General features: G+C 44.8%; 1 protein-coding gene across 7 annotated transcripts in view; it reads right to left on the minus strand.

Annotated features, from left to right (window-relative positions):
* Positions 1 to 17888, minus strand: part of PUM2 (pumilio RNA binding family member 2) — a 4949642-nt gene that overhangs the window by 2752061 nt on the left and 2179693 nt on the right. For all 7 annotated transcript variants that reach the window (XM_044067594.1, XM_044067585.1, XM_044067551.1 and 4 more), the window contains exon 11: positions 8765 to 8900. In XM_044067594.1, the coding sequence (XP_043923529.1) occupies positions 8765 to 8900 (136 nt within the window). The remainder of the gene's footprint in view (positions 1 to 8764; positions 8901 to 17888) is intronic.

Raw genomic sequence — 17888 nt, forward strand, 5'->3', positions numbered from 1 at the left:
CCTTGCTCTCTGCTTGAATCAGGCCGTCGTCCAGGTATGGATAAATTTGAATTTCCTTTTATATGCAAAATGCAATTACTGGTGCCAGGCACTTTGTGAAGACACTGGGCGCAGTAGATAAGCCAAAGGGCAGTGCAGAGAATTGATAGTGCATTGATCCAGCTAGAAATCGGAGGTATCTTCTGCAGTTTTGTCCGACAGGGACATGCAGGTATGCCTCCTTGAGGTCCAAAGTCACGAGCCAAGCTTTCTTGCCCAGCATGGGAATAAGCTGCTGAAGTGTCAACATTTTGAATTTCGGAACATCCAGGTAAGTGTTTAGAGAAGAATGATCCAGAATGAGTCTCCAGGCTTTGTCCTTTCTGGGAACCAGAAAGAGTCTTGAATAAAATCCTTGTCCTTGCTCCTGTGGTGGTACCTTTTGAATAGCTCTCATGTTCATGAGTGCTGTAATTTGTTTTTGAGCCTCTGCCCATTGATTTGGTGGCAGATTTGGCATTCATCTTAACCTTGGCAAAGTGTGAAATTGGAACCTGTAACCTTGAGATACAATGTTGAGAACCCATTTGTCTTTGGTGATGCAACGCCAACTGTGATAGAAAAGTGCCAGTTTTCCTCCTAAGGGGGCTGCCAAGAGAGAACTGTTTGGCAGCTGTAGTGGGAAGTCATTGAGGCTGCTTTTTATAAGGTTGTGGCCTGTCTTCCCCTTCCTTCTGGCCTGGTGTACCCCATTGTCAAGGCCTGTAAGGAACTTGTGCTTGACCTCTACCTCTTGGATGTCTGTATCTGCCTCTGAGGTCTGTCTGTGATTGGAAAGGACCAATTCTTTGTTGGCCAATTTCTGCTAAAACGAGGAGGCTGAACCTGTAAGAAATCCTTCACCGTTTGCATGGATTTTGCCTTATCCTCCATCTTCTTTAATACCTCCTCTGCCTTAACTCCAAACAACACATCCCGCTGCAAAGGTGAGTCCAATAACTTTGCCTTAACATGATCTGGTAACGTATGTTCCTTTAACCAAGCATGCCTTCTAATGACAGAGCCTGTAACTGCTGCTCTACAGGAGGCCTCTAAGGAATCAAACCCACATTGCAAAGTATGTTTTCCCACTTGTTCAGCTGCATGCAATAAATCCTGCATTTCTTTAAAATTAGGAGGATCTGAATCTGGAAGCATCTTTTCTTTCAACTGAGACATCAAAAATTGCTGATATTTTAGCATATGAAACTGGCAATTTAAGGCTCTCATTGCTAAAGTTGCAGACGTATATACTTACTTTCCCCATCTGTCTAATGCTCTGGAATCTCTGTCTGAGGGAACTGGGTTTTTTGCTGATGAGGCCTTAATCCCTTTGGGTCCCTGAGAAATAGTTTCAGGGTCAGCAACAGGGCTTTTATACAGAAATTTGAGAGAGTCAGGGACTCTCCAATATCTATCAGGTTTAACTGGGGCTGGAGGTAAGGAGTCAGGGTTTAAGCTGGATTCAGTGTACACATCATCCACAATATCTAACACTGGTGGAATAGCAAGTGGTCTGTGTTGAGGCAACAAAAGGAAGTCTCTGAGCCTTTCCTTGGAGTCTGAGTAATCCTGGCCTTCCCAATGGAAATGCTCCCTCATGGTATGTAAGGTCTCCCCAAAGGAGTAGTCCTCAGGTGGAGAGGCTGACGGAATAGATTCCTCAGCATCCAAATCCTCATAAGGGGGTAAGGAATATCCTAGGTCTGAGGATGAATCTGAAGAAATGGATACCTGGTCGGAATATTCATAATCTGCATCCTGTCTGGGCCTTTTATCAGGAGGGGGAAGGGACCCCCTGATCAGGGTGATTAGGTCTTCGGCCATTTTGAGCATTTGTTTCTTAGGCATGGAAGCCTGTCCTGGAGAATGCTGTATCTGTTTCTTTGTTTTTAATGGGGCCTTGCACTTAGCAGAGGATTTAATGGTTAACTGGGTAGGTCTGAAGACACCCTTTGAAGCTGTGGCTTGCTCAGCTACTTCGGTTCCCTCAGAAGGGTTAGTTTCGGTAGGCTGAAAACATACAGCGTCTGAAGGCCCAGCCAGCTCCACGTCGGAGGCAGTCTGTGGTTCTGTGGATGCGGTCATCAGGGGCTGTTGTAGGCGCTTCGCTGAAAACCGGAGAACCGGCGACCAGCCTAGAAGAGGCCTTGTCATCAGTTTTGGGCCTCGGATGCCTGTCCTTGTCTTTGCGCTTTTTATGTAATCCGGTCGTCGGAAGTTCAGACGGCATGGTGTAACTGAATTTTCTACCAAAATAATGTCGGGCAAAATCAAACCGTTTAATAGTGCGCTTGTTAAACCTAGCACAAAACTGACCACCAGTGACGTTGTGGTCTGGGCCTAGGCATGGAATACAATAGGAGTGGAAATCCTTATGAAGTATTTGCTTCCCACAAGAAATACAGTTATTAACTTTTACTGACATCGGTCTGAGGCAAGAAAAAGTTTCCCCAACAGGGTACTTAGCTTTGTAGAAGACTTTGGTTCCGGATTCGGAATGAAAATCTCAGGAGTCGGCCGACTGGCACTTGCGAACTGCTTCTGCTTCAGGCACCGCGCGGCAAGAAAGACTGAAGAAAATGGCGTCGGCTGCATCTTATATACCCCTGGCGCACTGACGTCAGGGAGGAGGCGACAGCAACTGATGCCGGACCAAGACTTTGGAACTCAGGCCGACTGGGGAACCTGCCTGACGGCAGGATAACCCACATGTAATGACTGCAGCAGTGTAACACGATGAACATCGGATCAGTATTTCTATCTGTAGCCCAAACAGTGAACATTTTCCACTTGCCAGTGTAAACTTTCTTAGTTGAAACCTTTTGCGAGGCTACAATTATGTTACGGACCGCAGAAGCAAGCCTGGACTGTCTCACTATGGTTGGAAGTGGAGAAACCAAGTGGTCAACCTGATGGCATGAAGATTCGGGTGCTGCATTCCTCACAGGTGAGAAAAGATGTCCTGTCTTGGCTCCAGTTTCCACAGGGGATATTCGAGATGAAACCAAAGGAAGGGGAACCAAACCTGATGAGGCCAGAAAGGGGCAATGAGGATTACTGAGCTCTTCAGCCGGCTTGCCTTCTGAAGAAACTTTGGGGTAAGTGGATAAAGGGGATAAGCATAAAGGAGACTAGGGTCCAATCATGCACCAGAGTATCCCTCTGGGACTCCGCTGGAGAGGGGGGAATCAGAGCCAAGAACTTGCAGCATTTGTTGTTGAGAAAAGAGGCAAAAAGGTTGCAGCAAGGTTGACCCCAGCAACTGAAGATCATGCTCGCCAATGACTGATTGAGGGACCACTTGTGCGGAATAAGTATTGATCTGCTGAGTCTGTCCTCCAACTTACTGGCATTCCCCTGGATGTGCATTGCAACCAGAAAGCGGTCCGAAGAGATTACCCATTCCCACACACTCATGGCCTCCCCGCACAAGGGGTATGAATGGGTTTCTCCTTGACTGTTGATGTACCAGACTACAGACATGTCGATGTGAACTGCAAGAGTCTCCAAGGGGAGAGTGTCTTAAAAGGCTTGCAACATTAGAAGAACTGCTCTCAGCTGTAGGACACTGATATGCAAAACCTGGTTTCAAATGGGGGACCACGTGCCTTGGACCATCTTCCCATTGTAAACCTCCCAACCCACCAAAACTGGAAAGCATCCAAGGTCACTGTGGCTACTGGAAGGGGGTTAAGCAGGGCCTGCCTGGAAGGAGATTGTCCAACTGAATCCACCACCTGAAGTGACACCTGCAAATTGGTGTCACGCTGATGGGAATGGATGGCGGCCGGTAGAGAATGGACCACTGTACTGCCAATGTCCACTGAAGAATTCACATGAAGAACTTTGCTAAAGGAACTAAACAAATTGCTGCTGACATGGATCCTAGGACTTGTAAGACTAGCTATGCGGGGATGGAGGGTGGGGTGGAGGGCAGGCACTGGTGGGATAACAATTCCCAGACTTGATTCCTCAGTGTTGTTATGCAGAGCAAAGGAAGAGAAGCTATTTGATCTCAAGTTCAGCTGGGTTCCTATGAATTTAAGGTTCTGCACATGAGTCAGACTGGATTTGCTTAGGTTTATAGTGATGCACAGGGAGTGTGAAAGTTGGAGTAAGTAACCTCTGGCTTGGATAAGCTGATGCCTCATGGGGGCAGTAAGGAGCCAATCATCTAAGTATGGAAACACCTGGAATCCTGCAAGTCTCATGTGAGCTGCTATGACTGCCATGCATTTGGAGAACACCCGGGAGGGTGTGTTGAGTCCAAAGGGCAGTGCCCTAAACTGAAAGTGACTGGTTCCCAGCCAAAAGTGCAGCTATCTCCTGCAGCACCTATTTTGATGTAATAATATGCATCCTTGTGATCTACTGAGCGCATCCAATCATCCTTGTGCAACAGTGACAGAATGGACTGGACTGTAACCATTCTGAACCTTGACATCTTTACATAACAATTCAATTTGCTAAGATCCTGAATGGGTATTGAGTCCCTTGTCTTTTTTGACTCCAAAAAGAAGTAGGTTCTGAATCCTCTTTGTTCTGCTGAGACCTCTTGGATGACTTTTTGCAGCAGTTCTTGAATTTCCTGTGCTGCCTCCTCCCTCTGACTGGGTGGCACATCGGTAAGTTTCCTGTTGGTGTTTGGAGGGAGGAGGAAAAGGGGATGTAGTAGCCTCTGGATATTATGCTTAGCACCTAGGAATTTTGAGTCAAGTGGGTCCAGTCTTCTAAGTGCAAAGCGAGTTGACCAGCGACTGCCTCAAGAGATAGACAATTGGCCAGTATTTCATAAGTGCTGATAGGGTTTGTCAGAGAAGGTACTTATGAAGCCTGGTTTTGTGGGCCTACTTTGCTTCTACGGCGGTGCCTACCAGTAAACCCTCCTCCTCTACCTCTAGAGGAGGGTACCCCATGCCGGTCTTGGAATGGCTCTTGGGATTTACAAAACCACTTTCTTGCCTCCACACTGGTTCCTGGAAAAAGACCTCTGAGGCACTGAGAATTCAATTCCTACAGCAGAAAGGGTCTTCCCGTTCTTTTCATTGCAGGTGAGAGTATCTCTAACCAATGGCCCAAATTGTGAAGAGCCATCGAAAAGGGCATGAACAAAGTACGCCTTAAAGGGCTCCACGAAATCACATAGCCTCATCCAGCTATGCCTCCTTAGGGATAAGGTACCTTCAGCTGTATGGGAAATTAACCTCATCGAGGAACTGGCAATGGATGATACAGTGGTCAGCTTGGGAGAAAGTTTATTGAATTACTCCACGGGCATGTACCCAGAGAGCACGCAACTGAAAGCTCCTTGGTCAGATTTCTGCAGCAGCCAGGTAAAACTGAGATAGGTAATTTAACTGCAGCACAAAAGTGGCTAAGGGATAAACATGCTTTCCAATTCTGTTCAATGCTCTAGACTCCTTGTTAGGTGGATGGACATTAGCAGTCTCCTCTGCAAGCTCTTTTTTAGTGGCTGCCGTCACCACAATGGCATCAACTACAGGACCCTTACACCAATGTTTTCTGTTGACTGGTGGAATTATGAACCTATCGGGGCACTTGGGAATGGGTTAGATGGTGTCTGGTTCCTTCCATGCCAGGTGGGAAACCAAGTCAACAAGGTCATCCACCAGGGGGGGGGGGGGGCCCAGGATGCATATGAGTCTGCCTGGAATGCCTCCAAGAGCAACAAGAGGAGGTTGGGCACACGACCCACCTTTCGGCTTCAAGATTTCCAGAATGTCTCTGAAGGAGACGTCTTCAGGTGGGGATTGGGGAGATCCTTCTCCCTTATCGAAGTCAATGTCTACAGTTAATGACTCCATCGGGGAGTCAATGCGTCAGATCAAAAGTTTTTTTTAGTCTTGGACTTCGGTTCCAGAGGATCTCTCAGGGAGGCAGAGAGAGAGAGACGCCTTTTTTTTGCTTCTTTAAATGAGGAAGAAGAAGCTGAAGCCAAGGAAGGAGTCTGAGCCTCAGGAGACAAAGACGGAAGAAGACCCCTTAAGAGCAATTTATTATGCCTATCCATGAGTCTTCGTGGACTGAAAGAAACACACACCACACAATCAGCTTTGAGGTGATCTAGACCTAAACAATACACTTACTCCTTGTGGGCATCTTGATTGGGGATTTTATGCCCACAAAAAATGCACCCCGGAGAGGGTTGTCAGACATGACAATATCAGAACTGGCCTCAAAGCCTGCCAAAAAACCAACAGATACTCTAAGCAAAGGGGAAGCTAAGAGCTATAACAAACTACCTGTAACTAACTAGGTATTTACAGTTGGTGATAGTTCTAATTTCAAACTTTTTTTTTTAAATTAACAAAAGGAAAAAAAAAGGCTAGAAAGAAATAAGGATTTAGAGAAACGCACTCGCATACACACAAGCATACAAGAAAAAAATAACTAGAAAGAGAGATGATGTCACTTTCAGAACCAAAGAAAAGATAATAAAAATACTACTGATGAAAAATCTAATTAAAGTGACCACATCTCGAGAACACACAGATCCATTTCCAGACGATGAAGCGGCAAACGAAATCTGAGGTGCTTGGGTAGATGCCGTGCATTATAGGTAAGAGGGAGGAGCTCGAGAGTCGAATTTAAGTCTGGAGAATGTGGCCAAGCCAGATCTGTTGGCCAGATCACAGACCCTATCATAATGAAGAACACAAAACCAGATGACAAAATTAAAAGCAAAATCAGGGACTGCTGACAGCATACCTTTCAACTGTCTAATATTTGCTGGGGAATAGCTGCTCTCTTACACTTAAAGTATCAGCAGTCCATGAATTTCTGTACAGCTTCTTTAAATTATAATTTTTCAGCGCTTGACCCCTCACCTGTCATGTCAGATCAGGTACACTGGCAGAACCACATGACTGCAGATTGGAGCCGTGACTGCAAGAAGAAGAGCAATGGAGTCTGTACTTATGATTTTATATCCTATATGTCACGACAGCAAGGAAGTCAGCACTTGCTTGGTCATGAAAGGGAGGTATAAAGCAGAAGTATAACGCATATTGTCTTGGTAATTTTTGGGAAAAGTCATGAGGCTAGTCTGGAATACTCTGGAAATCTGATGAAATTGATCTGGAAATACTTCATCTGTATTTTTGGACCCATCCTGTTAATGGGGCTGATAAAATTAATTTACTTATTCAGTTAACAAACAGCTATGCAAATCCACTGGACCTTTTCCTGTGGTGATTCATCTCTATAAACTACCACCAAAACAGAAGGGAATGAAAAATACACAGATGGTATTTTATTTCTTCACTTCTGGCCATGGGCTGTAGATGAAGAGCTCATTTACTTTCTTAATAAACAAAATTGATTAAAAAGACAAACAATGGCCATGAAACTTAATCATGCATTTTGTTCAGTTTTTAGATTTTGTTGGCTGTGGCAATGAACTCACAAAGTGACTTTTTTAAACAATTGCTTTTTGAAAGGAACTGCAATATGAAACATCCTGCTTTTCCTGCTAGGACTCATGGAATTGCTGGTCAGCTATGGATTGCTTGCTTATTTTTATTTCCTTTACATCAGAGAGTTTTTTTTTTTTTTAACAAGTCATTGCTCTTGGCTACTGGCCATAGCTGAGTAACTATGTGCATCATACCTTTCAACTGCCCAGATACTGCAGATGCCTAGATTTGTGTCTAACCTTTTGTCCTGTTCCTCATAAATTTGTACTTCTTGGGGAAATGATTGCAGACTGAAGTCACTAAATAATGACAGACATTTGAGATCCAGACTTCATATCCTTCAGAAAAATGTATTCTAATGCAAAACCTGTTATTCTAGCAGCTTTATAACTTTACAGGAGCAATATTTAAAATTTCTCTCCATTTGTGGGCATTTGTCACCTTTTATTTTCTGTCTTTGTCCCAAATTTATTGTGTTAAGAGGTTGAGAGGTATGGTCTGTGTAATGAGGTAAAGTGCAAAAAATAGCAGTTGGTCACATGCCTTTCTTTTATTAATATCACTGCAGGGTCCTTGCATGTTTGAGTTATATGGGGGGGGCTTGATCTTTAATTAATATCTTCTGACCCTTCTGGCAGCTGGCCTTCAAAGCAGATGTCAACAGCTTGATGGCTAAAGATTGTGTTCCAGCCACCTAGGGATGTCAGAAAAGCCTAAAAGCTTTATCTTGAAGTGATTTAGAAATAGAGAAAGGTAATAAAGTAGATTTGTAAAAAAAAATTTGTGGGAGAAGCTTGCAGGCATGTGGGAGAAGCTAATCAGTAAATTCTAAGGGAATACATAAGAAATGCGTTTAAGCGGGGCAGAAAATATTAGGGGACTGCGTGTGTGTGTGTGTGTGTGTGTGTGTGTGTGTGTGTGTGTGTGTGTGTGTGTGTGTCCACCCCCTTTATAAAAACCATGACAGCTCCTTACCTTTCAACAGTTTACTTCCCAGAAAATACTAAAACACCTTAAAATAACAGGGTGCCATGAAATCCCATTTGGCATCTTTAAATTATGATATTGTGACACACATACACCCTTCACCAGTCATTACATAATCAGCCAGCACGTGCTGCCCAGTGGCACTGATGATGTGATGGCATAAGAGGAGATATAAGCAGGTTAGCGCATGTACTACTGTATGGAAGGAAGCACATCAACAGTTCACTGCAAAGCACTTGGTTCACCATTTTCAATTAAGGGCAATTAATCCCAAAAAAATTACTTAGAAAAGCAATACTGTAAGTTGTGCAAATAGCTACCTGGAAGTCCTGCAGCAAGTCCTTGACTAAAAGCTAGGCCAGAATTTGCTGCTGCTGCCAGTGACTCTGCTTGCTGCTGTCCTTGCTGTCCTTGGCTTGGCGTGAGAGGTCTTTGATTAGCTCCAGCACGTAAAATCTGCAAAAATGAGAATATGATTAACAAATTACAACATGCAAGAGGAAAACAAAATGCAAATTAGTAACTTTCACAATGTTTAAAATTATTAAACTGTCTCAAATCAGGCAGACATACAAAGCCATTACAACTTCCTTACAAATAAGCCTGGAAAAGCATAGCTGGTGTGGAAGCTACCAAGGAAAGTGACCTATATTTTGATAATTTAAACTACAATCTAAACCATCATCTCTAATATGCCACAACAGTCCAGTTGGGACTTCTACATTATTTTTCTTCTTTCAGTCAGTCATAAATAACAGACGTTCATTCAACTTAAAGTTACTATGGAAGAAATGTACTGAGCTAGCCACCTGTAATCCATTTCTGATAAATAAATTTATAGTAACAAATAAGGCAGTGCCATCACAGAAACAATGGACACACAGCTGCATAATACCAGTCTACCAAACGCAGAGGATGTCAGATTTTTAGCACACTACATAAGAGATAAATCAACTACAGCTCAAAGAATGAAGACTGGCTTCTGAAAGTACAGTTTTGTACCTACCATAAATGCAGATGTCCGATAGGTATGCATCTGCAGTCCTTACATATGGGTTGTCCTGCCTCAGGCAGCCCTTCGGTCAGTCGGATTCCAAAGTCTGGGTCCGGCGTCGGCTGATGTCACCCTTTCCCCGACGTCAGAGCGCCTGGGGTATAAAAGAGTCAGCCGACGCCATCTTCCTCAGTTTTTCTTGCCCCAGATGCCAGGTGCCCTCTAAGGAAGGCTAAATTTGGAGAAATGCAAAATATTCAAAACATGCACAGTAATATAAAACAAATACACCATAATAGATAACCCCAGCTAGCTATAAGAGGGATAAGTACCCAAGAAATACCACAGAGGGGAAGGAGGGAGGGTAAACCTGACTGCAGATGCATACCTATCGGACATCTACATTTATGGTAGGTACAAAACTGTACTATGTCCTTCAAGGATGCATCTGCAGTCCTTACATATGGGTAGAATACCATAGCCAAGCTGGGGTGGTAGGATCTAAGAAAATGATGGTGTAGCTAAAATGCCCTGCAGGACTGCCGTAGCAAAGCCTGCTCTGGATCTGGAATATAAGGGCAAATTGTAATGCTTGGAAAATGTATGCACGGAGCTCCATGTAGCAGCTTCTAAAATGTCCTTGGTAGCCACCCCTCTTAAAAAGGCTGTGGAGGTGGCTGTGGCTCTGGTGGAATGAGGCCTGATGTTAGCTGGCACAGTTTTTCCATGATAAGAGTAGCAGAATCGAATGCAATTTCCTATCCATTTTGAAATTGTCTGTTTGGAAATTGCTTTGCCTTGCAGCATATGCTACCAACAGCTGGTCAGTTTTTCTGAAAGACTTAGTTCTTTCCAAGTAGTAGCGTAACTGTCTATGAATGTCCAGGGTATGCAGAAGTTTTTCTCCCTTGTTTTGCGGATCTGGAAAGAAGGTAGGCAGGTGAATAGCTTGGTTCAATGAGACACTGGATACCACCTTTGGCATAAATGAAGGATTGGTTCTCAAGGAGACTCCGTCCTGATGAAAAATAAGAAATGGTTGTACTGCCATGAGTGCCTGCAATTCAGATACTCTTCTTGCTGAAGTTATGGCCAAAAGGAAGGCAGTCTTCCAAGACAGGAACTGTAACTCTGAAGCTGCTGCTGGTTCAAAGGGAGGTAGAGTCAACTTTTCCAACATGAAGTTAAGGTCCCATGTAGGTACTGGTGGGTTTTCTTGGAGGATTGATGTTTTTAAATCCTCTTAGAAACTGTCTTAGGAGAGCATGAGAGAAGACAGGTGGATCAGTATTGTATTCTGCTGAAATTGCTGAAGCATGAATTTTTATGGAAGAGTAAGAAAGGCCATTGTGGAGCATTTCTGCCAAGTATTCCAGGATATGTGCCATGCTCATCACTGTGGCATCTAGGCCCTTTGCGGTGCTCCAAGTGTGGAATCTTTTCCATTTTGCTGAATATGCCTTTCTCGTGGAAGGTCTGCGAGCTTCCATGATGATATCCTTCACTCTCTTGGATAGCTTTTCCTGGTGAGGAGTCAAGGTATTCTCCAGGCTGTCAGCTGCAAGGTTTTCAGGCTGGAGTGCAGAGTTTTGAATTTTTGTGCTGTGTCAGAAGGAGTGACCATTGTGGTAGAGGCCACGGTTTCGTGTGTGACCGGCTTCGTAAGAGTGGGTACCAGTGCTGCCTTGGCCAGTCCGGGGCTATTAGAATCACTTTTGGCTGCTCTGTCCTGATTTTCAGTAAGACCCTGGTCATTAGTGGAAGACGTGGAAATGTATACACTGTTAGAGTATTCCAGCTGAAAGAGAGGGCGTCCACTTTCCATGCTTGTGGGTGTGGTATGTCCTTGAACAAAATTTCTTCAGCTGATGATTGTGGTGGGAGGCAAAAAGATCTATGTCCGGCCTTCCCCAAGAATGTGTTATCTGAAGGAAGATGTCTGGGTGTAGCATCCATTCATGTGGATCCATGGTATTTCTGCTTAGACTGTCCGCCAGTATGTTGTCTTTTCCTGGCACAAACTGGGATTGCAGCTCTATCTTGAGTTTTAGGGAAAGCTCCCAAAGATTCATTGCTAGTCTGCAAAGAGGGTAGGAATGGGTACCTCCTTGCTTGTTTATGTACCACATAACTGTGGTATTGTCTGTCCTTATTAGCAGGTGGCCTTGATGTAGAAAGTGCTTGAAGGCCTTGATTGCATGTATCACTGCCAGCATTTCCTTTTGGTTTATGTGCATGCGCAATTCTTTCTGAGACCATAGTCCTTGGATGCATCTGTCCTCCATGTGTGCTCCCCAACCATGGTCTGAAGCGTCCGAGGTAATGGTTTGGCTGGTTACTGGTTTGCTGAAAGGCAGACCCCTGTTTGACTGGCTTGCTTGGGCCCACCACAGGAATTCCTTTTGAAGGCATGGAATGAGTGGTATCAAAGTTTCTAGGCTGTGATTGTGCTGAGACCATAAACTCCTTAGGTACCATTGTAGTTTTCTCATATGCCGCCTTGCTTGTGGAATCAGAAGAATGCACGATGCCATGTAACCCAGGGCCTGCAGGATTTTCCTTGCAGTCATCTGAGTTTGTTTTGTGAGATTTTTGAAGTAATCCGGTAGTTGTCTTTGTTTTTCTTCTGTGAGAAAAGCCATTTGGGTGGTTGTATCTAGTTCCGCACCCAGAAAAGTTATTCTTTGGGATGGCACAAGTCTTGACTTGTGAATGTTGACTGTGTATCCCAAGGCCTGCAGAAGGCGGATGGCATAATTCAAATGTTTTTCTAAAGTTTGTTGGCTGTCCGCTTGTATAAGGCAGTCGTCCAGATACGGGTATATCTGAATCCCCTGAAGTCTGCAGTGTGCAATTACTGATGCCAGGCATTTCGTGAATACTCTGGGCGCAGTAGATAAGCCAAAGGGCAATGCTGAGAATTGATAATGCTCTGAACCTGCAAGAAATCTGAGGTGTCTTCTGCAACCATGCAGGTATGCCTCCTTGAGGTCTAAAGTTACCAGCCAAGACCCCTTGCCCAGCATGGGAAGGAGTTTCTGTAGGGTCAGCATTTTGAATTTTGGCACAATGAGATAAGTATTGAGTGCGGACAAATCGAGAATAGGCCTCCATTGTTTTTCTTTTCTTGGGACAAGGAATAGTCTGGAATAAAATCCTTGGCCTTGTTCTGCGAGAGGAACCTTTTCTATAGCTTTCATTTGCAATAGGTTGGCAATTTGTTTTAAAGCCACTGCCCTTTGATTTGGTGGCAGGTTTGGCATTCCTTTCCTTTTTGGTAATGTGTGGAAATGGAACCTGTATCCTTTGTCTATTATTTGCAGTGTCCATTTGTCCCTTGTAATAGTGTGCCAATTTCTTGTGAATAAAGACAATTTTCCACCCAAAGGTGCTTCTAATTGAGCCCTGGTTGGCGGGATCAAGGTGAAGTCATTGAGTCTGTCCCTGTGCAGCAGTTGTTGGTCCTGCACTACCTCTCTGGTTAGGAGGCTGCCATTGACGTCCTCTGTAGGAGCCTCTAGCTTGCCCTCTACCTCTGGCACGCCTGTTCTTGCCTCTTTGATATCTCTCTTCTGGAAAGGAGCAATTCTTAGAAGGCCAATTTCTGCTGAATCTTGGTGGTTGTACCTGGAGGAAATCTTTGACCGTTTGTACAGCTTTAGCCTTTTCCTCAAATTTCTTTAAGACCTCCTGAGCAGTGGAGCCAAATAACTTTTGCTTTTCCAGTGGAGCATCCAGAAGCTTAGCCTTAACAATGATCTGGCAGAGATTGTTCCTTTAGCCAAGCATGTCTACGTATGACTGCACCTGTCATTGCTGACGTACATGAAGCTTCCAATGCATCATAACCACACTGCAAGAAATGGTTGCTAACCTGTTGTGAATTATGTACCAGATCCTGAAGTGACTTACGGTCTAGGGGTTCAGGAGAAGACAGATTTTTCTGCAATTCATCCAACAAATACTCTTGGTACTGTATCATATGAAATTGACAATTTAAAGCCTTCATAGACAGAGTGGAAGAAGTACACACTTTTTTACCCCATCTCTCTAAAGCCCTGGACTCCCTTTCAGAGGGGAGTGGATTTTTAGTAGTGGCAGCTGCAACCCCTTTAGGACCCTGGGAAATAGTTTCTGGGTCAGCAGAGGGGGCCTTGTAAAGAAAATGATGCGAGTCCGGAACCCTGTAGTACCTATCAGGTTTAACAGGAGCCGGAGGAAGAGTGTCAGGGGTAGTGCTAGACTCAGAATACACATCATCAATGACACTTAAAACAGGAGGAATGGCCAAAGGTCTATGCTGAGGTAAATGAAGAAAAGTCCTTAATCTCTTCCTGGAATCGGAGAATTCCTGGCCCTGCCACTGGAAATGCTCTCTCATGGAGTGAAGGGTCTCCCCAAAGGACAGCTCTTCAGGAGGGGAGACAGAGGGAATGGATTCCTCTGCATCAGAATCCTCGTAGGCCATGAAGGCCTCCTCCTGGTAATCTGATAGAGCAGAGCCATCAGAGGCCTCATCAGAGGACTGAGGATCAGCGGACTCAACCCTGGGCCTTTTGTCTAGAGGGGGTTGAGAGCCCCTGTCCAGATGAGGCTGGGAACCCCTGATTAAAAAAATAAGGTCCTCAGCCAAACTTAGTATCTGTGAACCTGTAGTGGATCCCTGAGAAATAGTCTTGGGAGGCAGAGTTTTTTGTTGCTTAGCAGCTTTAGCCCTAGTGAATGCTTTAATGGACATGGATGCAGGAGGCCTGGCTGCTCCACGTGCTGGGGTAGTCTTGTCTAAGGGAATGGTGTCGGTAGTTTCCTGAACACCGGTTTCCGAGGGTAAATCCATAACAGACTCAGAAGAAGCCTCCGGGGCCGAGGCTGTCGGTTGTACCGTTTCCACGGTCGGAAGTACCAAGGACTCGGTTTCAGCAGAGACCGAGACACTCGCAGTAGGCCTAGGCGTGGTTTCAGCCGAAAAGTACAGTTTTGTACCTACCATAAATGTAGATGTCCGATAGGTATGCATCTGCAGTCATCACATATGGGTTGTCCTGCCTCAGGCAGCCCTTCGGTCAGTCGGATTCCAAAGTCTGGGTCCGGCGTCGGCTGATGTCGCACTTTCCCCGACGTCAGAGCGCCTGGGGTATAAAAGCATCAGCCGACACCATCTTCCTCAGTTTTTCTTGCCCCAGATGCCAGGTGCCCTCTAAGGAAGGCTAAATTTGGAGAGATGCATTTAAAAATCCAAACATGCACAATAATATAAAAACAAATACACCATAATAGATCACCCCAGCTAGCTATAAGAGGGGTAAGTACCCAAGAAATACCACAGAGGGGAAGGAGGGAGGGTAAACCTGACTGCAGATGCATACCTATCGGACATCTACATTTATGGTAGGTACAAAACTGTACTATGTCCTTCAAGGATGCATCTGCAGTTATCACATATGGGTAGAATACCATAGCCAATCTGGGGGTGGAGGAACTATGTAAAGGATGGTGCAGCTAAAATGCCCTGCAGGACTGCCATAGCAAAGCCTGCTCTGGATCTGGAATATAAAGGTAAACTGTAATGCTTGGCAAATGTATGCACGGAGCTCCATGTAGCAGCTTCTAAAATGTCCTTGGTAGCCACCCCTCTTAAGAAGGCTGTGGAGGTGGCTGTGGCTCTCGTGGAATGAGGTCTAATGTTAGCTGGCACAGTTTTTCCATGAAAGGAGTAACAAAAACGAATGCAATTCCCTATCCATTTTGAAATTGTCTGTTTGGAAATTGCTTTTCCTTGTGTACCAGCAGCATATGCGACCAACAGCTGGTCAGTTCTTCTGTAACCTTTAGCCCTGTCCAAGTAGTTGCGCAACTGTGTATGTCCAGGGTGTGCAGAAGCTTTTCCCCTTTGTTTTGTGGATTTGGAAAGAAGGTAGGCAGGTGAATAGCTTGGTTTAATGAGACCCTAGATACCACCTTTGGCATAAATGAAGGATTGGTTCTCAATGAGACTCTGTCTTGATGAAAAATAAGAAATGGCTGTACTGCCATGAGGGCCTGTAACTCAGATACTCTTCTTGCTGAGGTTATGGCCAGAAGGAAGGCAGTCTTCCAAGACAGGAACTGTAGTTCTGCAGATGCTGCTGGTTCAAAGGGAGGCAGTGTTAGTTTTTCCAACACGAAGTTAAGGTCCCAAGTAGGTAGAGGTGGTTTCCTTGGAGGATTGATGTTTTTGATTCCTCTTAGAAACTGTCTTAGGAGAGGATGAGAGAAGACAGGTGGATCAGTACTGTACTCTGCTGAAATTGCTGAAGCATGAATTTTAATGGAAGAGTAAGACAGACCATTGTGGAACATTTCTGCCAAGTATTCCAGGATATGTGCCATGTTCATCACTGTCGCATCTAGGCCCTTTGTGGTGCTCCAAATGTGAAATCTTTTCCATTTTGCTGAATATGCCTTTCTTGTGGAAGGCCGGCGAGCTTCCATAATAATATCTTTCACTCTCTGGGATAGCTTGTCCTGAGGAGGAGTCAAGGTATTTTCCAGGCTGTTAGTTGCAAGGTTTTCAGGTTGGAATGCAGAGTTTTGTAATTGTGCTGTGTCAGTATAAGTGGCCATAGAGGAAGAGGCCATGGTTACGTGCGTGACAGGCTCTTTAACAGTGGGTACCAGTGCTGTCTTGGCCAGTCCGGGGCTATCAGAATCACTTTTGGCTGCTCTGTCCTGATCTTCAGTAAAACCTTGGTCATTAATGGGAGAGGTGGAAATGCATACACTGTTAGAGTTCTCCAGCTGAAAGAGAGGGCGTCCACTTTCCACGCTTGAGGGTGGTATGTCCTTGAGCAGAATTTCTTCAGTTGATGATTGTGGGGGGAGGCAAAAAGATCTAAGTCCGGCCTCCCCCATGATTGTGTTATCTGTAGAAAGATGTCTGGGTGCAGCATCCATTTGTGTGCATCCATGATATTTCTGCTTAAGCTGTCCGCCAGTATATTGTCTTTCCCTGGCACAAACTGGGATTGTAGCTGTAGATTGAGCTTCAAGGAAAGTTCTCATAGATTCATTGCCAGCCTGCAAAGAGGATAGGAATGGGTGCCTCCTTGCTTGTTTATGTACCACATAACCGTGGTGTTGTCTGTCCTTATTAGCAGATGGCCATGATGCAGAAAGGGTTTGAAGGCTTCGACTGCATGTATCACTGCCAGCATTTCCTTTTGGTTTATGTGCATGCGTAGCTCTTTTTGTGACCATAGATCTTGAATGCATCTGTCCTCCATGTGCACTCCCCATCCGTGGTCTGAAGCGTCTGTTGTAATGGTTTGGCTGGCTATTGGTTTGCTGAAAGGCAGACCCCTGTTTGACTGGCTTGCTTGAGCCCACCACAGAAATTCCTTTTGAAGGCATGGAATGAGTGGCATCAAAGTTTCCAGGCTGTGACTGTGCTGAGTCCATAAACTCCTTAGGTACCATTGCAGTTTCCGCATATGTAGTCTTGCTTGCGGAATCAGAAGGATGCAAGAAGCCATGTAACCCAGGGCCTGCAGGATTTTCCTTGCAGTCAGCTGGGTTTGTCTTGTCAGATTTTTGAAGTAATCTGGTAGTTGATTTTGTTTTTCTTCTGTGAGGAAGGCCATTTGGGTGGTTGTATCTAGATCTGCACCCAGAAAGGTTATTCTTTGGGATGGAACAAGTCTTGATTTGTGAAAGTATATGTATATCCCAAGGCCTGAAGTAGGTGGATGGCATAATTCAAGTGTTTTACCAAAGTTTGTGGGCTGTCTGCTTGTATAAGGCAGTCCAGATATGGGTATATTTGAATCCCCTGAAGTCTGCAGTGTGCAATTACTGATGCCAGGCATTTCGTGAATACTCTGGGCGCAGTAGATAAGCCAAAGGGCAATGCTGGGAATTGATAATGCTCTGACCCTGCAAGAAATCTGAGGTGTCTTCTGTAACTTTGTCTGATAGGGACATGCAGGTATGCCTCCTTGAGGTCTAGAGTTACCAGCCAAGACCCCTTGCCCAGCATGGGAAGGAGCTGCTGTAGAGTCAGCATTTGGAACTTTGGCACAATGAGATATGTATTCAGTGCGGACAAGTCGAGAATAGGCCTCCATTGTTTTTCTTTTCTTGGAACAAGGAATAGTCTGGAATAAAATCCTTGGCCTTGTTCTAAGAGAGGAACCTTTTCTATAGCTTTCATTTGCATTAAGCTGGAAATTTGTTTCAAAGCCTCTGCCCTTTGATTCAGTGGCAGGTCTGGCATGCCCTTTCTTTTTGGTAATGTGTGGAAATGGAACCTGTATCCTTTGTCTATTATTTGTAGTGTCCATTTGTCCCTTGTAATACTGTGCCAATTTTCTGAGAATAAAGAAAGCTTTCTGCCCAAAGGTGCTTCCAATTGAGCCCTGGTTGGCGGTGTCAAAGTAAAGTCATTGAGCCTGTCCTTGTGCAGCAGTTGAAGG

Source organism: Protopterus annectens, chromosome 1.part0, assembly GCF_019279795.1.
Source record: "Protopterus annectens isolate FY-2018-M chromosome 1.part0, PAN1.0, whole genome shotgun sequence".
Lineage (NCBI taxonomy): Eukaryota > Metazoa > Chordata > Ceratodontiformes > Protopteridae > Protopterus > Protopterus annectens.